Source organism: Pollicipes pollicipes, unplaced genomic scaffold (assembly GCF_011947565.3).
Source record: "Pollicipes pollicipes isolate AB1234 unplaced genomic scaffold, Ppol_2.1 Scaffold_1600;HRSCAF=1878_pilon_pilon_pilon, whole genome shotgun sequence".
In the NCBI taxonomy this organism is placed as follows: domain Eukaryota; kingdom Metazoa; phylum Arthropoda; class Thecostraca; order Pollicipedomorpha; family Pollicipedidae; genus Pollicipes; species Pollicipes pollicipes.
Genome location: NW_023595962.1, coordinates 868,869 through 892,175, shown reverse-complemented (window position 1 = coordinate 892,175; position 23,307 = coordinate 868,869). Strand labels below are relative to the sequence as shown.

At 51.6% G+C, this 23,307-nt stretch overlaps 2 protein-coding genes across 5 annotated transcripts in view; one reads left to right on the top strand and one right to left on the bottom strand.

Annotated features, from left to right (window-relative positions):
- Positions 1-1,610: 1,610 nt before the first annotated feature.
- LOC119092063 (nucleoside diphosphate kinase 6) lies at positions 1,611-13,232 on the bottom strand. Of its 4 annotated transcripts, none has more exons than XM_037215055.1 (5): positions 13,180-13,232; positions 4,950-5,051; positions 3,871-4,013; positions 2,968-3,128; positions 1,611-2,167 (listed from the first exon to the last, which is right to left on the bottom strand). In XM_037215055.1, the coding sequence occupies exons 2-5, from the start codon at positions 5,022-5,024 to the stop codon at positions 1,935-1,937; spliced, it is 612 nt and encodes a 203-aa protein (XP_037070950.1). In that variant the 5' UTR covers positions 5,025-5,051; positions 13,180-13,232; the 3' UTR covers positions 1,611-1,934. The 4 variants fall into 4 exon arrangements, with proteins under 4 accessions (XP_037070950.1, XP_037070924.1, XP_037070932.1 ...); XM_037215029.1 differs by lacking the exon at positions 13,180-13,232 and adding an exon at positions 5,823-5,882; XM_037215037.1 differs by lacking the exon at positions 13,180-13,232 and adding an exon at positions 5,844-5,879.
- Positions 13,233-18,557: 5,325 nt separating this feature from the next.
- The window catches only part of LOC119092275 (dipeptidyl peptidase 1), a 27,312-nt gene continuing 22,562 nt past the window's right edge, over positions 18,558-23,307 (top strand). The window contains exons 1-4 of the mRNA XM_037215249.1: positions 18,558-18,747; positions 19,498-19,652; positions 22,154-22,303; positions 23,136-23,275. Coding sequence (XP_037071144.1) covers positions 18,558-18,747; positions 19,498-19,652; positions 22,154-22,303; positions 23,136-23,275 — 635 coding nt within the window. The remainder of the gene's footprint in view (positions 18,748-19,497; positions 19,653-22,153; positions 22,304-23,135; positions 23,276-23,307) is intronic.

The following is a 23,307-nucleotide window of genomic DNA, read 5'->3' as shown; positions in this document are numbered from 1 at the left end:
TAGATGATGTCGATGCCTGTCACAGAAGGAGAATCAAGTGTGCCCGAACATGTCTTCGGGCTTCGGACCAAGTGTCTTTGGGCCAAGTCTCACTGCATTAGGATGTCTTGCCAATAGCCTACCCGGGAATGGTTCCCTGGGGTGGTGTCGAGCGCTTATTAGTGGCACGCACCGTCTGAAGACCTGGCTAGCTTTGGGTTTTCCCGGGCACACTGGTTAAACGCCAGGATGAACTCCATGAATTTTGGATAATTTTTATTATTTTATTTAATTTTTATTTAAGTTAGTTATCAGCGACTCTGACCAAAACTGCACGAGGGACGCGAATGCTTTTAGGGAAGGAAATATCTGCCTGAGTGCACGCAATATTACTGTTCACAACTAAATTCCTCTCGATTTAGGATTTCGAGACCAGCTTCTGAAGAGCGACATTGGTCGCATTCTGGTTGACTCATACCACCGCTCGCAGCGGATTGGATGCTGATGGTTTGATGTGCTTCAATGACAGAACACTCTCTGACATCATACAAGCGCGTCCTATGCCTTCAACCGCCCTGGCGGTCCAGATCAGGGCCAATCCTTACAAACGCGGCACGGGCAGTCCGCCGGGCCACCCCCGATGCCACGACACAGACAGTCCGCCGGTCCACCCTCGATGCCACGACACAGGCAGTCCGCCGGGCCACCCTCGATGCCACGACACAGACCGGTCCGCCGGTCCACCCTCGATGCCACGACACAGACAGTCCGCCGGACCACCCTCGATGCCACGACACAGGCAGTCCGCCGGGCCAACCTCGATGCCACGACACAGGCAGTCCGCCGGTCCACCCTCGATGCCACGACACAGGTAGTCCGCCGGTCCACCCTCGATGCCACGACACAGACAGTCCGCCGGGCCACCCTCGATGCCACGACACAGGCAGTCCGCCGGTCCACCCTCGATGCCGCGACACAGACAGTCCGCCGGGCCACCCTCGATGCCACGACACAGACCGGTCCGCTGGGCCACCCTCGATGCCACGACACAGGTAGTCCGCCGTGCCACCCTCGATGCCACGACACAGACAGTCCGCTGGGCCACCCTCGGATGCCAACGACAAGGTAGTCCGCCGGGACACCTCGATGCAAACCGGTCCCTGGGCCACGATGCCACGACACCAGGACAGTCCGCTGGGCCACCCTCCGATGCCCCGACACAGACCGGTCCGCTGGGCCACCCTCGATGCCACGACCACAGGTAGTCCGCCGGGCCACCCTCGATTGCCACGACACAGACACGGGTCCGCAGTCCTTCGATGCCACGCGCCCGGGTGAACACCATTCGGGCCGGACCAGGCCTACGGAGCTGCCACGAACCGGCTCAACATCGTCAAGGGCGCTGTTGAGCTGTGCAGCTTGCGAAGCCGGGTCCACGCAGACCTGGCCCCGGTCCCTCCTTCGTGGCTAGCGTGGTTATCGCAATCAGGCAAGTCTCCCACGCGTGATAGAGCGAGAAACCAGACTGCGCTGACGGCCACCGAGTGTGCAAGACAACTACTTCAGGTCGTACGGCTCTGTTGAAGAGGGAACTGCGCCTCTGTGAGGCAGCATATGATCGAGGCGTTCATATCGTGCACACAGTGCACACGTTCATTTATTCATAAAATCTGATGTGTCATTGCAGCGAGCTCTAAAAGCAGTCAAGGCCACTTTCAGGTCCACCAAAGCCAAAGCTATGAAAAGACTTGTTTTAAAGGTGACTTAGCATTATATCACATACAACAGAACTAACTGACTATGAAAAGCATAAACAACGCCATTACACGTGCAGACGCCTCTCGGAGTTCATCGGCGGGGTGACGTCACACCGCAGCCGATGTCTGACGTCACTCCTCAGCTAATGAACTTCGCGGGCTCGCGTCAGCGCTGCGGCGCCGGAGATCGGCTACACGTCACAAACGTCGCTGGCAGCTGCTGTCGGTGACGTCACCCGGCCAACAGCTGCTGTCAGTGACGTCATCCGGCCGAGCGTCGCCGATGACGTCACGCGGTGACGTCGAGAGCGCGCGGTCGACGCGGGACCGCACTCGCCGCTCCAGCTGCGGCTCCCGCTGCGCCAGCCAGCCGGACTGGTCGAACTCCGGGAAGAAGAAACCGATCTCGCGGGCGGCCGACTCTGGCGAGTCTGGAGGCACAAGCGGGGTTCGGTGAGATCGGTCTGCGGGATTCGGTGAGGTCGGTCAGCTGGGTTCGGTAAGGCCGGTCAGCGTGATTCGATGACGTCGGTCAGCGGAGTTCGGTGAGGTCGGTCAGCTGGGTTCGATGAGGCCGGTCAGCGGGATTCGATGACGTCGGTCAGCGGAGTTCGATGAGGCCGATCAGCGGGGTTCGGTGAGGTCAGGTGGGTTCGGTGAGGCCGGTCAGCTGGGTTCGCTGAGGTTGGACAGCGGGATCCGGTAAGGCCGGTCGGTAAGGATTGAAGCAGGCCTAGATCAATGCGCACATGGATCTCTGCCGCTCCCAGACTTTCCGTGGAGCAAACAGCCAGCATCTTCAGGCGTTGCAGGCATTCAAACATTCAAACTGAACTTCCCACCACAGCACGGAGGCCGCCTTCAGGCCGACCGCGGGAACCACGTGACCATCTCTTCAGATCCCCGATCCGTGATGTCACGGGAGAGCACGCTGAGAGCACCTGCCGTCCAAAGCCGCCACACAGCAATCGGCTCGTGTGGCAGCAGGCCGGGCTCTTCCATCAAGAAGAGACCGGGACACCGCCAGGACGACGAAGATGGCGCTGCTGCGCCCGAGCTGAAGTCCCACCGCTACGGGGCAGGGTCCGGCCTGGAGCTGAGCCCTGGGGCTGACCTGACCTGACCTGAACTGCGTCCGTCCTGAGCATTGGAGGGCGCTCCTGCCCTTGAGTCATGCAGGCCGTTCCCGCCCCGACCTGAGCCGTGCAGTTCACTCTCGCCCTGAGCTGACCTGAGCCGTGTAGGCCGTTCCTGGTGTCGGTCAGGCCGTAACGGGCCCGCAGACTGTCCGGCCGCTCGTACACCGCCCGGAACACCTTGGTCGGTCCCATCAGGTGGCGCCAGGCGGTGATCGCGTCCTCGCGCGCCAGCACGTGCGCCCAGATTGGCCCGCTGCCAGCGCACGACCGCCAATCAGCGGGCTCGGAGGAATGGCTTTGTACAAGTGAACCAATCAAAGGGCAGGTTTTGGTACAGTTGGTGCACACCAGCTAGAGAGGCTTTATGGAAAGGTTTAAGCTGGTGCATCAGAGGGCAGGCCCGATACAGGTGCAGTAAGCGATGAGTACAGTACAATAAAAAATGTACACAGCAGGTAATGCAGCAGTGCACACTACAGTAAGCAATAAACCCTGCCTGGTCATGTGAGAGAGAATCGGACAGCACCCACGCACCGTGACGACACAGGCACAAATGGCCACCTTTCGTCCTTGACCTCGGGCATCAAGGTCACCACCTCAACCAGACACAGAAAGAGCCAATCCATCACTGCTCTTTATATGCTGGTGGCCATTGAAACCCTCGCCACGACGTGACAAGCATACAACCACTTATCTCATTGTTAACGTCACCACCTATCTCTACATCCTGACAAAGGCCACAGAGCCGACGACCTGGACACCACGGGACCTATCACCTGGACGTAAGACCAGTTAGGCCACCAGCCTTGACATGGTGACGACGATCATTTGGGCTTTAAGGCGCGCGGGCTGTCCTGTCCACACGGCGCCCAGACCAGCCTTGACAAAATGCTGCCCGCCCATCCCCTGGCCTTTGCACGAGGTCATCACCGCGGCGCTGACCTTGACATGAACGTGACGAGCCGGCGGTGGAAGGTCACCACCGCGGCGCTGACCTTGACATGAATGTGACGAGCCGGCGGTGGAAGAAGCGGCCTCGATGCTCGGCGTAGAACAGCTCGGCCCGCTCCCGGCTCAGTGTCAGCTGGCGGCTCCGGGGCAGCAGGAAGCCGCTCTGCAGCAGCCTCGCTCGGACGGCCTGAGGGCATACGCCCCGAGGCGGGCCGGGGTCACAACAGCGAGCCGGGGTCACGGCGGCGGGCTGGGGTCACAGCGGCGGGCCGGGGTCACGGCGGCGGGCCGGGGTCACTGCGGCGGGCCGGGGTCACGGCGGCGAACCGGGGTCACGGCGGCGGACCGGGGTCACGGCGGCGGGCCGGGGTCACGGCGGCGGGCCGGGGGCATAGTGGCAGGCTGAGGTCGCAGCCGAGGGGTGAAGGGTGATGGTTATGCACAGCAGGTTCGGAAGACAACCCACCATGAAACCTGGTGAAGGAGAAGCCTGAAGTCAGCACAGTGGGGACTTGTGGCCCCCAAAGAATCAGACAGCCGTCAGGGCTGGAGGTCAGGTGGGGAGGAGAGGTTGGATGAGGAGATTGCTGTAAAAATGCACATTTGACATGGAGCTGACTGTGTAAGAGGTGAAATACTCTCAAGCCACTAGTAACCAAATCAGAAAACAACACTAGAAAGCAAATCACCAGCAATCATTAACACTTACATGCCTTCAAGACCAGAAAAACAGGAAGAGGCCCCTGGGAAGAACTGAGACCTGATGCATGCAAGGGAGGGTCAGACAGAACATGTTAAAGTTGTCCAATAGGGTGGGTGAGGAGCACAATATCACATCAATTTGTTGTTGTTTATTGGAGTTTAGGGGCATGCCAACTGCAATATCACATCAGGTTTGAGGGTTGAAACACTTGCATTTACTTAAGCCACTACTGCCATCTCCAATAACCAATTACTTGAGTTGGCAAGCATTTCAGATTTTCAAGAGGATGGTAACCAACAAAACACCAAAACACATATAATGGCACAGAAGCGTTCACGTGGCAGTGCTGTGAATAACAAAACCCACTGCAACTTGCTAAGGGGTCATTATCACCCATAGCAACAACACACAGCAACACACCTCCACAAAGAGTGGGATCCTAGTTATATCTGGTTTGAATATAGCCAGTGTAAGCTGCAGCTGGGCTGGGGCCATTCCACTCCACCATGGGTAGAACAAGACCTGAAACAGAACTGGCTTTAGAAAACATACAGGGTAAAATGCCGCAAGGTGCCTGAAAGAGTCAGTTCAAATTGTGGCAAATACCACATATTTTCTGTAAATTTCCAACATAATTAAACCATAAAATAGATATCACAGTTAATAGTAATGCAAGCAATTGTATGTAGCAGTGGCACAAATCAACAATGTAGGGTGGTGGTAATCTGGCAATGGGATATATTGCACAACATTACTGAGGATCGGCCTACACTTTTAGAGAAATATTATGACAATGTACTAACATCACAGATGAAATGATGATTCTGACTGAGGTCCTGGTCTAGAGAAGCATGTGTACCTTAAATATCTGCATGTGCTGACTGGTGACCACTGCCTACTATGATAGTTTATACCACATACTGCAGTTTTAAGCAAAGTTGTGCGTGCACATACACCAGTCCCTCTGCAATCTTACAGTATCAGAGAGGGAGTATGGAACCTTAGGTGGGATTAGATGTAAGGTAGGTGTGATCCTACCCTTTACCATATTTCTATTGCTTCCTACAAAACATTATTTTCTAAAGCCAGTAGACTGTGCACTGGATAAGCAAAGGTCCCCTCAATACTCAAGTTTTAATTATGCTAAAGAAAACGTGTGGACCACAATAACACGACGCATGAGAGAAACAATCAGCCACAGCAACCAGGCCATGTAACAGCATACCGAGGAGATCCGTTATCATAACGTTATGCATATATACATACATACGCATGTATGTATACATTACATACCCAACAGCACTCACAACCCACAGCCCCTCAACGTCATGCGCGCATGGTGAATGCCCCAAGCGCCCCCGGTAACCCAAAATTGGGCATTCTTGTGTTTGACACAGTTGCGCAGGATTTGAACCAGCCAATGTGATGGACAGGTGGAACTTATTTTTTTAGTACTTCTGTACCATTTAATATGAGTACTTTGGTAGCAGGAATTAAGTTGGCATGGAAAAAGTAAGTACGTGCGAAGCTGTTTGTAGGCAAATTTCTGCAGCCCGTTAGGTCCATTTAGCAAAGGTATGCGCGCACAAGTTGGTCAGCAGTACCCTAACAAGCTGTAAAGGGGGAGTAATGAGGACCGTTTCCGGACGCATCGATCAACCCCATCCAAGCGATGTTTCCAACACAAGTACTCCGAACCACGGAATTTTCACGTCACGACTTCAATACAGCGTTGGTTGCCGTTGTTGTTTGGTTCAACACGGTTGCCCTTACAATGCAAGAGTTTTGAGCGCAAGAACTTCTAATGCATAAACTCCCACGCGACAGCAAGTCTAACTATAACGCATTTGCGCGGGATTACTTTCTATATGCGACAAAATTTCTAACACAAAACTTCTACACGACACTGATTTTAATGCAGTAACTTATAACGTGTAAACATCTGCGTGACAGAAGTGTTAACGCAAAGACTTCTACACGACATCACTTCAGCACCAGAAATGTTTTAACGCAAAAGCTTACCCGCGACATTTCTTCTAACGCAAGGACTTATGCAGAACCTTCTAACTCAGCGAACTTTTAACACAAGAACTTCCGCACGACATTACTTGCACGCGACAAGACTTCTACCACATAAACTTGTACTCGATCCGCTTCTTATGCAAACTTTTCTAACGCATAAACCTATATGCAACAAAGGTATCGTGCAACTCTTTTACACGCAGTTTTTATTCATGTGATTAAAGGTCTAACGCAAAACGTTATGCACAACATTGCGTCTTATGCAAAAGCTTCTAACGCATAAAATCATCCAATGCAAACCTTTCATACTTGCCTCTGGTGTCACGTGAGCTGCTAAACAGCAAGACATCAACACAGCCAGGGCTAGATACAAGGGGCTCTGGGGGCTTAGCTCCCTTCATGGATCGGAGGCCCCGTCGCTTGACCCCTGATGCCCGAAAGGCTCGTAGGGCTAACCGGGGTTTTGGGGCCTCTGGAGCATTATCGGGCGCTGTCTGTCAGTAAGAGGTCCCAGAACTTATAAGGTGACCCCGATACTTAACGGGAAACCGATGCTGGGCAGCTACCTATATGCCAAACAGCATCATTAGCGAAACCGAAGCGCGTCGGAGAGCCTTCTTCGGCGTCGCTCAGGGGCTCCTGATTTATTCAGGGGCCCCTCTACCGACCATGGCGTCCCGGCACTATAACTGAACAAGAACAGGGCTATGACCCTCGAATGCCAGTAATGGGGCCCACAACTGCTTCACTCGGGGCCCCTGAGGCAAAGGGAAACCCCTCTCTCGACTTTGGAGCCCCTCTCTTGACCTGGGAGTACCTCCCTCGACCTGAGAATCCCTCTCGCGACCTGGGAACCCCTTTCTTGACCTGGGAGCCCCTCTCTCGACCTAGAAGTCCTTCTCTCGACCTGGGAGACCCTCTCGCGACAGAGGACCCTCTCTCTTGACCTGGGAGTTCCTCTCTCGACCTGGGAGCCTTCTCTAGACCTGGGAGTTCCAGAGTTACTGAGCAGGATCTCTCCTACCATGCCAGACGGAGGCTTCTGTGTCAGCCATGGGGTCTATTAGCCGAATAAAGAAGTGGTAAGTGTTCAAGAATGTCGATGACAGAGCCTCCTGCGTCACGCGGATGACTTTGAGACAGCGGCGTGGTTTCCGATTCAGTTGTCAGTGCTCCAGTCCGACCCCCCCCCTCAGCCCCAATTTGGGCTCCAGCACGCAAAAATTTTAAAAAGCAACTATGCCAGATCCGGAGAAAGCTATATTTGTCGGCTATTGGGAAGGGAGACGTCACTTCCTGGTTCTGACCAACAGTAAAACGTTGGAAGTGGTAGTGAGAAGAGAATCCCAGAAGTGAAAAAGGAGGGCTAGGCCTTGCAGAGGCGGTGAGAGAGCTCTGTCGGTGAGAAACGCTAAGGTCCAGACTTTGGAACACACTCCCCGTACCTTAAATGGGAGTCCATTCACGTTATTCCGGTTAGACGTTCTGGGGTCAAAAATTTTGTCGCCCAGCAGTTCATGCATTAGAAAATCTTGTGTCAGAAGCAATGTCGCGTATAATTCTTTGCGTTAGAAGTTTTACCGCGTAGAAGCTTAAGCGTTTAAAGCCTATGCGTCAGAAAGTTTTGCATTACAGCTTTTCACGTTCGAAGTTCTCGAATCAGAAGTTTTCACTTCAAATGTTTTGTCGCCTGAGAGTGATTACACGTAGAAGTTTTGTTTCATAGAAGTTTATGAGTTATAGTCTTTTGCATTAGAATGAAGGGCGCGTTGAATTTTTGGGTTAGAGGCTTTGTTGTGTAGAAATAAAGGCACGTATAAGTTTTTGTGTTAGAAGTGGATTCTATGTGGATTCACTCAAGGTCCGTATCCCGAAGACCTTCAAGTGTTGGGCAAAAGCATTAGTGCCCCCGTAAATCGGCAGGTACTGAGTGGGGCACACATTTTTGGGAAAACTGCAAGCAGGGTGGTGAGTATCGGTTGTTCGCGAAGATGACCCCCTTTGACATTTCGCGAAGATGCTTCAGTAAATATCACACGTGATGATGAGCTTCGATTCAATAAACTGGAATGAGCCACATCCATGCTAATTTTGAAATTATTGACATAAAAGGTGGCCACCCAGATATAAATCTGTAGTTTTGTATCCTAATCCAAGATTAAGGCCTTTGAAAATGAGGATGAAGGGGAAACGCGTATTTGAATGCAAGTGGAAAGGGATGGGTAGATGCTGAATACAGCTAAAAGGAGCTGGCAAGTGAATGCGTATGGCCACAGCCTGACTGGTAGCGATAATTTAGTCAAGGAGACCTTACCCGCCAAGGCCTCTACTTTGCTCACGGCACGTCCACGTGGGCGGATGCCGGTGCAGCTCCCGCGCCAAATCTAGATAAAATGGCGCCAAACACCCGAACCTCGCCTCCGCACCGTGAGAGAACGCCACCGAAGCTTCCGGGGGGGGGGGGGGGGGGGGGGCAGATAGCCGTGCAGCGCACGGACTTGCACAGTCACTCCTCGTGATGAAGTGCGTGTCAAGTCCACAGGTGCAACTGTCGCAGAGTCTGTGGCTGGGAGGATGCGCTGGTTCCAATGTCATCCCCTCTAAGGAGGCGGGCTTATCCGTGCATCAAGTCAAGAGCAAATCCCCTCTCAGCGTTCTCCGATCGTCAAAATGGCGATGAGATGACCTAAAAATTTCAGACCAATGTTGCAGAGCCAACAGAAGGTCTTACGGCGTGCATCGTCGGTTGCTGATCTTGGAGCTTTCCCTGGAGTCTCAACTGTCACAGGTCTGCCCTGGCAAAACGGGCGAGCAGCCAGGCCACCCAGCCAGCCCCAGACGAGTCCTGCCCAAACACACCGGACCAACCAATGCAAACATCGCCTCGAGAGCAGCAGGGTCACAAGATCCATCAAATGCTTGTTCAATATTACGGTGACATCGACGCAATGTGGAATGCATGACAATGCAATTGCTCTGAATGTCACGGTATGAAGTGAGAGGCAAATATAAATATTTTGGAGGACTTCACAAGTCAGACAAGGACTATTACTTTACGAGTGAAAAGGCAGCTACGGAGCCCTCGGAGATATTTGCCGCTCTTCGTCAGTATGTGGAGTTGATAACCAAGGGAAAGACGTCAAAGCTGTGAAAGATAAGACAGTAGTATTGGCCTTATTCTTCGGTAAAAACCAGGAGAATGAAGATATAGTTAGGTTAACATTTCAGCAGTATGCCTTTATCGAAACAATAGCGGAATTAAATTCAGCGTTCAAAGCTGCAGCGTTCAAAGCTGTCCAAGTCTTGAACGCTGCAGCGATGAAACAGCCGGTACAAAATATATGACAAAACATGCACACAAAGATCACCAAAGGATGTCTCTACGGGTGCCAAGCCATACGCGGGGAGAGACAGCGCAGCATGAGGAAAGGGTGCAGCTATGTATGTGGTCACACTTGACATGTACCCTGCAGATGGAGGGAGGTGGCGGGGCTAGTGGTTCTGTCGGCATTTTGTTGAGCGAACACAGCATGGACACATGACATGTAACCATCTGTACCGAAGGCGGGTGCCCGAGCTCTGTTTCACACTGGCTTCACTTGGCGGGCGGTAATCATGCCCTGACGGCCGGTGGCGCGGGTGTAGACCAGCACCAGTAGCATGCGGCGCTGTGAGCCGGATCCTCGGGCCTCGGGCAGGATCCTCGGGCCTCCAGCTACGATCCTCGGGCCTTGGGCCAGGATCCTCGGTTCTCGAGCTAGGATCCTCGGGCCTCGGGCAGAATCCTCGGGCCTCGAGCTAGGATCCTCGGGCCTCGGGCCTCGCGCTTGGATTCTCGAGCCTCGGGCCTCGGGCCTCGGACTAGGATCCTCAGCTAGGTCTGGATCTAGCTCCCCCTACCCCAGCCTTCGTGGTATTTTATGACCCTTTTCGCGAGTCATTGACGTAATTTGTAATGACCTTCAGTTCATAGCCACTTCATGATCCAGACCTAAGTCGTAATCACTTGAGGTGATATTTCTGTGCTTTATCCCTGTTTCCATGCAGTACACCTCGCTTGATTTCGTGCTTGGAGACACTTCTGTTTTTAGAAATCTTAGAATGTTGAGCAAACTGTGACTGAAGCGGTCTCACATAAAGGGTATTGGTCTGAACAAGCATTTTTGAGCTTGGACACAGATTTCGAAACAGAAACGTGGGTGACTCTTGCCGGCGGGAACGGTTGGAACGAGTCGCACCTAATATTTCGCCTAAATGAAATCTGCAAAAAAACTTCTGTATTTTGTTGCATTTGAATACTGCATGAAGCGTGAACCGACAGGCATTTGTGCCGAATAGTTCTGGATCTGTACTGGGCTGCAGATCGTGTTTTATGTCATCAATCAGCAAAACGTTAAGATGCAAAAAACGGCATTTTCCCTCACTTCCATGCTATGATACTTGTATCAGCTCCTTGCAATATCCCAGATCGGTGCTGCATGTGGAATATGTAATTTTTCTGGGGTGATGTACCTGCTTGGTGCAGCCCTGGGCTTCGTACCGCTCATGAAACCTATCCTGTCCTTCCACATATCTTGACGTCTAGCACTGTTCTGTTAATTACAAAAATCCTGACTCTGGCGTACAGTACAATCGCTTGCCAGATAGAAAATTACGTATGTGGGGGCGAGGGGGGATCGATGATGTTAAGCGACCCCGCCGTCTTTTTCCTCGAAACGGATGTACAGCACTGAACACACCTAGGTGAAGACCCGGTCTAGGCAATTTTTATTATTGCAGTGGCCTTGGTTTATAAACTCGAAAAACTATAGTGGCCAAATACATCAAACATGTTTTCACTGCCGTCATGGAAATGGTTTGCGAGCTGCGAGAGTATGGTACAGATATCACAGTTAAACTGCCAAATAAGTAGCCTGACGGACAATCGTAATTGTCATAAGACATTACATTACAACACGGTAATGACAGCGTTACAGTCACGCCGTTTGTACATCATTGCATACATTACATCAGTTACTTTCCATACAGGTCCATGGTAACTCGATGTTCTCGAGCATTCGAAGATACGAAACAAATACATTTTCCGGAGCTTTGTTGCTCATGGTAATATTTGGGCAAATTTCAAGGCTCTTGTTGACCATTTGATGTGGACCAATTGGCGCAATCCACTACCATTTTAATTCTTCGAGCAATATCCATAGCGTCTCCAAGCCAAAGGGGCTTGAAAACGTTGACATTTTTCTGGCAGGTCTAGAGACACATGCAAGGAGAATCTGTGGCGGCAAACACACGCATGCAAGGACTGCCACGAGTATGTTTGGCAGCGCGCCTTCACAAATACTCGGGCCTTGAGTGTGCGGTTATCCCGGCCACTCCAGCCTGGAGTGCCGGGAGACCTCGCGCCATCGAAAGTCTGGAGTGCCGGAAGACCTCGCGCCACCGAACACAGCGGGTCAGGTCCGAGAAGCGTCCGGCCGCACCCAGCGGGCCCGGACTTACCGGCTGCGTGAAGAGGGCTGGGGCTGCCCCGCGTCCCGTGCTCGGGGCTTTTCCATTTACGGGTGCGGGTGGGGGTGGGGGGGGGGGTTATCAGGATGGCCTAACACCGCACAATCCAAAGGTATACTCATCCTCGACATGGTTTCAAATCACGTGTGAGGTACACGGGTAGACGAGGGAGGGAGGGGGAGGGGACGGGACTCCGCCCCCCCTTGAGCCCTAAAGTTTACACTAGATCCTGATCGATGTCAGTGGAATTCGGTTCTGATTCGTAAGCGGTCGGACGAAGATGAAATCATTGTTGGGGCCATCGTCCTCGTCTGCTTTGTCAGTATGTACACAGTGCCTGCGTACAAACCAGCACACCGCATGAGGACGATGGTACAAACAAAGGTAGCATCCGTGATAATAATACTTCGTCTCAATCTTTGCGTAAAACTGCACGTTGAACAAAGTTGGAAATCCCCTCGAGGAAATTTTTATATGCGTGTCTGCGTGGGCTTACCGTCATCTCGTGTGTGATTTAACAAATCCTAACCAAGAAGCCCAAGAATCACGCATCGGTGGTCAAGTATTCCAACACCAAATAAGAAAGCCAGGGACATCACTCTACATACTTTCGGGGGGCCTCAGCCCCCTAATGTTGACTTAAGCCCGCCAACCCCCCCCCCCCATCAGTAACAGAGCTGATGCGATTTCGGAGGATTTTTCGTCAACTTTCTTATCTAGGATTCGGAGCGACGGCGTTGGTATTTCGGAGCGTCCGTGGCCCGGTCGGGATAGGGACGATAGTCCGCAGACTCACACGGCGCGTGAGAGGCGTCGTGTCTGTGCTGATTACCGGAAATCCCAACGTCAGGGTACTCCAGCAGCCACCAGCCTGCTAAGCTGTGGTAGCTTAACTCCGTCCCTCGTGCATAGTTTTCCTTGGCACCTCCTTCTAACGGACTGCTCTTTTCGGTCACTACCGCGATGCTTTATTTCCTCGTGATTTCTCGTAACTGGGTGGGGCCAGCTTCGTCGCCTGCATGGTGTGATCGCCAGGCCGGAGTACCCCCTTGGCCGGGCCTGATCTGCACTTATATCCGGGATTGGCTCCCAACGTGCCAGGGCTCGAACATCGCGTCACCTGTGGTGGTACACGGTCCTCCCCGCGTTCTTCCTGCCTCGCCCTGGGCGGGTCCTGTGTCTCCCTCTGGTGCAGTTCCCACGCGGCGTGGCGCCTGACACCAACTGGGGTGGCAATGGCGCCAGCACGGCGGAGTTCCGGGGGAGATAAGGCACCTGTGCCGTTTTCCCACCGATGGTTGGGCGTTGCGTGTCAGGTAGAGACGCAAGTTTCTCCAAAATATCAGCCCGCAGCCCAGCCCGTCCCGTCTAGCTGTTGACCCGGCCCGCAAAAGTCCGCTATGCAACAATTTTGATCCGCCATTAACCCACAAGTGCGAATTCATTGCAATATGCACTTTATGATTTCACCTTAGTTTCAGACCCATACATTAATGCATAAAACGGCATGCAAGTGCCACCTAATGCACAGCATTGTTTTACTAACACCAGTGATGTTGCTCAGAGAGTATTAATACAAATATCTGCATCACGAAATGTTTAATGCACCAAAGAAGATCTTAAACACTTTCCATCAAAGTTTCCGACTGCATATGAAAAGGAAGAGGGCGAAAATAAAATTTGTCTTTTACCAAAATGCTCCGAAAGTTTTCACCCCTCTACCTCACCTCCATAGACCGCAAGCCACTTCTTCTAAAATTATATGCATCAAGTGATAGCTATGCATAGACAGAGTGCAAAATGCTGGATGTTTCAAGCCATGAGAGGCGTAACCCCAGGGCAAGACACATCACTCCAATCAGCATTCGACTGCGTCACAATTGTTACGATGTCAAATTTCTCATTGCAGAACCAGAGCCAACCTTCCAAATAGCGCCTGCCGATCTGAAATGGATACATCCTGCAACTTCACCACATAAGCGTTATGTGGTAGCTGTGAAATGGGTCACATTTCTGTCTCACCACCATCCTCGCTCCAGCCCACAGTCACGGCCGCCCGACTACATGCAGTGCTCCGTGAAAGTCACCCGAAAGCAAGGATGGCGAAGTACGTAAAATCAACTTTTTGCGCCTCAGGCGGCCTTCCCATTGCCGCTGAAGGACACCTTTTCGCCGATCACGAGGGCTCAGGTTACTACGATTTTTTACGAGTTATACCGTGGTCAGTTGATGCTGAGCGGCACGTTTGTGAGTTACACCCCATTATAAGCTTTTCACAAAATGCACTTCACATCTCCGTGAGATAAGAAATAATGCACCTGCAGCAACAAACATAATTGGAATCGACGAAGTATGCTGCAAGTTTTTTAAAATTCAAAATCGGTTGCGCAGACTGATGTGCCCGAAATCGGGCCAGAATAAGTTCTGGGACAGGCTAAGCCAACGATATCGGTCAGCGCGCCCAACCAATTTTGGAAAACTACCCCGCTGGTGGGAGCTGTCCAAAAAGCGACGGCCACATTACATTACATTGTCATTACGTTAACACTACATTATTCCGACCGAAACCATGGATGAGCTGCGACTGCCACTTGCCGCCAACCAATCAGATGTCATGAGCACTTCACAGCCAATTTTGTCGTATTGCTGAATGATATTTGTTCGCCAGCCTCTTACAATGTGAAGATTTAAAGAAAATTGCGCATGTCGTGCTGCAAGGGTAATGCGCAGCGGCATTTCAACGATATTGTACTGGTTAAACTGCACTTACGGGAAACCAGAATTACAGGGTTTGAATTTTCACGGCGCCCGCCCTTCGCGTCAGGGTGAGAGGCTGATATTGAGTGCGTTGTAAATCTCCAGTGATGTTGGATGATAAGTGAGACCGTTCTTGCCGGTTTTAATCATTTCGTGTTGTCGCAATTGGCGCCATTTGATGAGGTTTGAGGGAGTGCATGACAATTGACGCCTTTTATGCAAGTTGGCTGGTGGTTTTGGGTAGAATTACATAGCTGATTGGTGGTGGTTGGCGATGTGTTAACCCTCTCTTCGACAAAAGGGGGGGGGGGGTCGATCCCGCACCGTAGGTTTTTTAGGATGCTATCCGTTATATTGTTCAATCGCGCCCAAATTTTCAGTGGGCTATGGCGCATCCTTTGCGCATGTTATGACACCAAACGCATGCTCCTACCTTACGTGCTACAGGAGCAACGGCGGTTTATAAGGAAGACTGCACGGCGATCTATGGTCGGCGCGGGCGGCGGGCGGCAACAGACGACGCCGCGCAACGCGCGCGGCGGGTCGACGTTGTTACACTTACGGAACAATGTATGATAAGTAGATTCTCAAAAACACACAACTATACAACGAGGTACTGACAATTGAATAAGGGCCACAGCTGTGTAGGTTATGTATCGCTATAGGTCATGGCCTTTTTATACTTTTTTAAAATGCATGACATAAAGCGAAAAAAGTGCGATTTTCCGGAAAATTTGACCTTTTACCTGGCATAATGAGACCAATTATTGACCTTGCAGCATCAAAACTAGCATCAATCGCAAGATCTCGTGGAGGTCAATCCACCATAGCTTTGTCTTTGTTAGTTTAGGAACGCTGCAAGGTGGGGGTTTCACATCGACCCCACTATCAGCCCGCGTTGTGAAAAACAGCAAATCGTGGCAAGGATTAAATGGGTCAGTACAGATATGAGGCACTGGGAATGGATTGTTGGAGCCATTTAATAACGTCAACGTTGTCAACTGAAAGCGTGGTGATTGTGCATGAGTTAGAGGACGCCCAGCAGCGATAAGTGTCAGCTAAAAGATCTTCTCAAACTCGTCAACAGTTCCTTAATCCCGAACGAAGGTTTATGTGCCCCCCCCCGTCCCCCAAGAGGAATTTCTTAACAGAGGCGCAGCTAAGGGAGGAGGGGTGGTGGCCACCATCGTCTTATTTTTCTCTTACACTGATTACCACGGATAGCTCCTGACGAAAGGAAAAATTCGAAGTTCCGGAAAGTCGGAACAGCGCGTTGAATTTTCGCTAAGCTCCGTCCAGCCCCTGAAAAACCTGGCTGCGCCTCGATCACTGAGGCACCGAAAAAAAGCACAAAACCCTTTAAGCCTGGAAAGCTGATGAAGCATTCGCCGCTTTTCCAAAAGGCTGGTCCTGCAGGTAGTGTCACGTCACCGGAGTATGACGTCATCTGTAAGCGATTGAAATGAAGGCTTGATCACACAGGACTTTCGCTGAACTCATTCCGACCTCCCTGTAACAGCTGACATTGAGTAACTGACGGCGACGGCCCCCCACCATCACCAAAAATTGGTGATGGCTGGTGCCGACCAGTGACAGCGGGTGGCGAAGCAAAATAAACAACGGGATACTCAACATTCTAACCAGCTTGTGAAGGCTGGTGACGGCCCCAGCAGATGACGGGTTTGTCACAGCAGATGGCGACAGGTGACAGCCGGTCACAGCAAGTGACGGTTGTTAAAAGCTGGTGACGGCGGGTGACGGTAGGTAACGGCTGGTACCGTTAGCTGACGGCTGGTGACGGCTGGAGACGATTGTATACGGCGGGTGACGGCTGGTGACAGCTGGTAACGACAGGTGATTGTTAGTGACGGCTCGTGACGGCAGATGAAGGCTGGTGATAGTTTTAGAAGCTGACGGCTCATGACGGTTGATGGCGGCAGGTGACGGCAGGTAACTGCTGTCGACAGCTGATGACATCTGCCGCAGGTAATTGCTGGTGACTGCTCGTGACGGCTGGTGACGGCTTGTGACTGCTGGTGACGGTTGGTGACGGCTGGTGATGACTGGTGACGGCTGGCTGCCCCGCGGCGGCGGTAATGTCATCACCTGATGCTCTATCTGAGGACCGGCCAGCGATAGGCGGCCCTATATAGGCGGGCTGTCAGCTGGCGGCCCATACTCCGGGCCGCTGCTCACCCCGGACACAGCTCCCTCTCCTCAGGTAGGGTGGCGTCAAAAGTAGGGCAAAGGTACTCTTAGCACGCGCTCGCGTGGAAGGGGTCAAATTGACCCTCAGAGTTTTCCAAAATGGTTTCCGAACGACGCTGTATAACTGCACCAAAGTTTGCATAGCTATAGACATTTGAATAGCGGATCGTTTGGCATCCTACATTTAGATGTACCTTCTAAGGTCGCTGGCCTATGGCAGGTCAAAGTCAGGCTATGGTTTCAGTAGAAGATAATTTCTAGGGAATCCTTTAATCTGATCCAACGACGGAGTGTTAGACGAAGCCGTACATCTCTGAGATGCTTTCTTAGGCAATACAACCGTTGAATGAGCAAAGGTCAGATATGAAGGTCAGACCAAGGTCAAACCAACCTGCTTTGATTCTCTAGGGCTTGTGGTATGGAATAGTTTCTGGTGCTCATTTCGAATTTATTGATAGCAGGAACCGCATTCCACATTTTTCATGGACTTCTTAGAGGTCAGAATAGGCCATTGACCTGAGATGAACCAGACCAACATTTTTGTTCAGGAACATACCGCCTAGCGTAATCTTTGTCGCTTATTTTAATGCAAAACCCCAAGCAATCTTGCATGATTTTGGTCACCATGGCATTCAAAAGGTCAAACAAGGTCACTGATCTTAAATGAGCATGTGAACTTTTGTTTAGAAACGATCATGTAGGTTCTGGGGGCACTTTGGAGACCAACCTGGGATTGAATACCAGACCTTGTTTGACATTTTTTGACACAAAGGTTATGACCTAGGCAACTGACACCTTGACCTAAGTGAGTTCACGTACAGATCAAAACACCTTGTAAATTTGATGTCTATAACTTTCTTGGTTCCCGAGATGTCAGGCGGGGAGGGGGAGGGGGGGGGGGTCAAAAATCGACCCCCACCAGAGCGAAGGGTATCCAGGCGGCCACCCGGGCGCGTGTTAAGACGAAAAGGTTGCCCCTTGTCTAACGTCATCTTAGTGCATCATGACGCTGCTGCTGCCATTTCCATAATCATGAGCTTGATTTTAATTTTGCGCTCGATAAAATCAAGGCTCATTTTTTGTGCTGGTCTGCTGTCCACCTGTATCATATTTGAACAATGTTTTGGGCTTCCATTTCAACACTTAAACACCATAAGCTGCAGGCCAAGACCTGGTATGCCACCATAGCATCCCTCCTCCACCCCTCGCCACGAAGTCGTTTAAATCAGTGACGTCCCAATTGTTCCGCGGTCACCTGCGCTGACTACCGTTTCAGCCTGTGCATTACGCTTTCGCCCCCTTTCCACGCGCCTCACTAAATTGCTGCATCCGTGTGCTGCGGCTCATGACGTCACAGATATGTCCCGATGCCGCGGTCCAGTGACGTCGTTGTTTCTGCAGGTGACGATGCGAGGTCCCAGTACGTACGTTGTTTCCTGCAGGATGATGTCCCGATGCCGCGGTCCCGTGACGTCACGTCCCATCAGTCCCCCTCAGGATGATGTGCGATGCCTGGGGTCCAGTGGTGGGTTCATGCAGAGGTTCCCGCAGGCAGGTGGATGTCCCCAGCTGCCGCGCTGTTTGTGTCTGCTGCTGGCGGCGGTGGCCGGCCCTACTCTGGCCGACACCCCGGCCAACTGCAGCTACGCCGACATCCAGGGCAGCTGGATCTTCCATTCGTCCGACGCCGACGGCGACAACAGCATCGACTGCACCGACTCCAGTGAGCACGGCCAAGACGTCCCTAATTCGAGTCGTGACGGATTTTGGCCGGCAGTGAGAGGATGTAGGGGAGGGGAAATTTCCTCCGGCCAGGTGCTTCTTCACATCCCCCCCCCCCTTCCCCACACGACTGGTTTGCACATAGTTATCTTGTCTGATGACGTGCAAACACCCTGATACCAATGTTTGTCTAGAAGAGCTCTCCGTAAGGCCTGGGAACGCGATAGTTTAAAATAATGACGGCCTTGTTACCTATACGCAACCTGCATACAATAAGTACAGCTGAAACAGGTACCTCCTAGGTACCCACCTGCCTCAAAAGTATTCAGCACAGCCTCGACATATAAAATATACAGTCCTGACGTCATCTTAATGTAACGATGACTTTACCGTGCTCAGACACTGCTCAGAGACGACTTTCTGCTTTTGCTCACTGCGTGAACGGTGCGACTGGTTTCAACTGGACTGGAATGGGAAGTGTTTCCACTTTTATTTCAGCGCAGCACTGTCACCCGATTCATTTCTCAATAGCGCACGACGTCTTCTCACTTGGATCCGAACTTCCAGTGCGATATCTTCCTTCCGCCATTGAATCTTTCGGCATTACTGACGCGTTAATTACCGATTTCATTTTCGCGATTTCGCGACTAATTTCAGTTCATCTTTCAGCACTGCGTTGATTGTTTTGGTGTAGCACGCGTTTACGCCGTTCGCTTCGCTCGTGCTCAGCGTTTCCCGACATGTTCCTCAGCGCCGATGGAGAACGTGGTGGTGCTGTCCCTGCAGGAGCCCAACATAGCAGTCGACCAGTTCGGCAACATCGGAAAGTGGACCCTCATCTACAACCAAGGCTTTGAGGCCACTGTCAACGGACGCACCTACTTTGCATTCTCTTACTACGAGCAGGTGAGGAACTTGGAATCCTGACGTCAGGAAACTTTAACTGGACCCAGGGACCCTCAGTGGCTGCAGCGGTGTTAGCCTTCCCAGTCACGTGAGATGTATGTATCACATCACCATCGATCATATTTTAGATCCGCAAACCAATACTTCGGCAGGCTGGTCCCTATGCAGCTTCTTCAAGCATATTGCATTCATTTATCGCACGCGCGCTTCCTTGATGTCAGCATTTAAAAAATGAATGGTTAAGAAAGCTTGCCCCGGGAACCACCCAGCAAAAAACAAGACAGCCTCAGATGTTTATTGTTCGTCATATCCAAGCTTGTTCCATACTTGCAGCAAGACCGGGCATCGTTTTATAGACGTCAATAATAGTATCATACATAACAATAGATATTAAAATAACAACAAGAACAAATCGGTTCTGTGTATTTTCCGCGGAGATGGGCTCTGCTTTGTTCATGTCTCTCACGTTACCCCATCTAGATAAAGGCGCGCACAACGTTTCCAGTCAAAATGCCCTCGCAGTCCCCCCCCCCCTCCCCATCACAGCTACAGTGGTCTGGCCCTTCCTTTACAACTACAGTAGCCTGCAGGGGCAAATAGTGTCTTTTCTGTGACCGACGAAATTTGGAATCGTCAAACTTGGCACATGGAGCCAAATCTTTCAGACACCGTTGCAATATGACTAAATGCAATAATCAACAAACCGAAGACAAATTTAATGCCATGCGGCATAGCCATCAAATATTTTTGTTCCGCGAGTTCATTTGCACTTAATTATCATTCACCGGCCAGCAAACACTGGGTGATGGTTGGGACCAAACTAGTGAAGTTATCAGATAAATGCATGCTGAACATAACCAGCCTAAAAACATGTCAATTCCTGTTCAGTTAAGGGAGAGGATTGCGCCTCCTAACCATTGATGTAGTTTCCTATTTCTATTTATATTTTTCTCGGCATTATTTGCCATTTATCATATTTTTAGGGTTCAGCCTCCCAAAACTAATTTCGAGAAAGTACACCCCTGCTCCCAACTGTGGAAAAAATGTGTCAAATCTGGGAAGAAAACTGAAACTGTTTTAAGTGCGCTTCGGAGATAGACTCAAGCATCTTTTCCCCCCCCCCCCCCCCCACCACCTTCAACCCACAACCATACTATTTTGCAAAGCTATCCCTGAAGCCCCACATCTAACGATAGCATGGTTTTACAAACACCTGACAAAAACGGCACTTTTGGTTTTGTGACGTCATGGTACGATCAGCTGGAAGCGTAGGTGACCTTAACTATCTTCAGATAATTATTACTGGTGCAGAGCTCACACTTTTTAACATGATCCCAATCATTAAGAGTGAATCCCATGCAATATTGCTATCAACAGATGCAAACAAATTTTTGAACACATCTAGCGCCTTCATTTAGCTCTATATGCAGCATGCTGAAAATGAAAAGCGCTTTTTTCGAGACGCGGGTGGTCGCTGCTCCAGACTAGAGGAAGCAATGTCAGCCGGATGGGGTGCGTATGAGGCTCGCTTCTCAGCCTCTGCCAATGCGTGACGATCTGTCAAGCCCTCAGCAGATCTGTTGGCAGAGATCATCTCATATCTACGTAGATCACTTATTCCCACCCTGCGCCAAGATAGCCTGTATCTTAGCGCAGCGCTACAGAAAGCGCTGATATTCTATTGGGGATTAGCAGACTTCGTCGGGTGATGTTCGGCATTCGAAGCGGATTGCCGTCTCGCGGTAACTGTCTAATTATGGTGAAGTGCTTGTTGTTGCGTGGATTTGTGAGCTCAAAGATATCTGAGATGACAGAGCGTTCAACAGCGTCGCAAGCGGCGAACTGCAAACCCAAGAGTGAGGGGGATGCCGTGGCTTGGGCCCGCCGTTCAACCAGTGCTAGTGAATCTAATTTTTGCCGACCGACCCGAAATTTTTAATCGTCAACATTTGCTCACAAACATATTAATTAATGCCAGGTCTTTGGTAAGGTGTGGGGGGAGGGGGGCGGGGCACATGCTCCCCGCGTGTCACTATGCGCGTACATCCCTGGCCTGAATTGTGAACTTCTCGGTAGGTAGAGTCAGGCAGTTTGCTTGAAGGGATCGCAAAAAGCCACAATCAAGTCGTACATACCCATATGATGTACACAAAATTATATCGCTGATTACATTTCGTTTGAACATCAACATGTGCTCTTCATCCATGACCGTGAATGCATGTCATATTCATATATCTCCTTATATATGTATATATATATATATATATATATATATATATATATATATATATATATATATCCTTTTGGGCCGAATCCCAGGCTTGCAAAATCAATGAGTCCGGAAATGAATCTAACTGCTGGTCCTGACATCCTGAATCTGCTCCGGGTCCAAAGTGACATATTTCCTCCCAATCGTCGAGTGCAAACTCGAGTCCTCTCCATCATCAGAGGACACCAGCCCGGCCAGCCAGCGGGCCGGCTCACTCCTCCTCCGCCGGCAGGACGGTGACGAAGTGACCAGCTTCTGCGACCGCACGTTCCCCGGCTGGTCGCACGACACCACCGTGCGCAACTGGGCCTGCATTCAGGGTCAGAAGCAGGGCGCCAGCGTGCCCAAGGTGCACCGCGTCACCCGCCTCGACGCCGAACAGGTGGGCACAAGGCTGGTGCACGCGCGCTGACGCCACGCGGAGCGGGCTTGTGGTCTCGATGTGGAGCTGGAGGGCGTGTGGCCTGCGGTTGGCGACGCAGTGTGATGATCAGCCCTGTGGCGTTCGGGAAATATTGAGTTTTAGATTATTTCTTTATCACACGAAGGAACGCGGCGCGCGTCGTCACTTCCCTTTCATGGAGCACACGCCACTGCATTGGCCACACCAGCGGTCAGGGGTCATGGCGCCACCGAGATTCGGGTCCGAAAGCCTCTCCGTGGGAGTCAGACGCTCGAACTACTCGGCCATTACGCCCCTTACACTCGAACTACTCGGCCATTACGCCCCTTACGCTCGAACTACTCGGCCATTACGCCCCTTACACTCGAACTACTCGGCTGCTACGCCCCTTACACTCTAACTACTCGGCCATTACGCCCCTCACACTCGAGCTACTTGGCCATTACGCCCCTTGCACTCGAACTACGCGGCCATTACGCCCCTCACGCTCGAACTACTCGGCCATTAGGCCCCATTTAGCTTGACAAATTGGGTGATTGAAAAGCTTTGGATTCACGTGGACGCAGGCTGCTGATCCCGGCCATTAGGGAATAATAGATGATGGTGAGACCGGCATTCCGAAATAGCAACGAGCCGCACAACTCATCCACACGTTTTAGATGAGGGCGATTGGTGAGTGTTGTTCTGGGCAAGGCGTCTAGGGTTCGACTCCCACCAAGGGCAGTTTTCGGCAGCCCGTTTTCGCCAGGGCGTGTTGCGTACCTCGCCATCGCCTTTCCACGTGTCAGTGCGTAACGCAATGTCCGATCAGGGCGCCAAGAAATACGTCAACAACCACAAGCTAATCGAGGCCATCAACGCCAAGAAGGGCGGCACGTGGACTGCACGCGCGTACCCGCAGCACGAGGAACTCACCGTGGCCGAGTGGCACCGACGCAGTGGCGGTCACAGGTGGGCAGCGATGACGGCGGCTACGGGGTGGA

Bases quoted from the DNA above. Each gene is read 5' to 3' on its own strand.
- LOC119092063 (XM_037215055.1), bottom strand. From the start codon at position 5,024: ATGGCCCCAGCCCAGCTGCAGCTTACACTGGCTATATTCAAACCAGAT. The intron at 4,014-4,949 runs GTGTGTTGCTGT...GTATGCCCTCAG, and splicing joins GGATCCCACTCTTTGTGGAG to GCCGTCCGAGCGAGGCTGCT. The intron at 2,168-2,967 runs GTCAGCTCAGGG...TTGTGCCTCCAG, and splicing joins GAACGGCCTACACGGCTCAG to ACTCGCCAGAGTCGGCCGCC.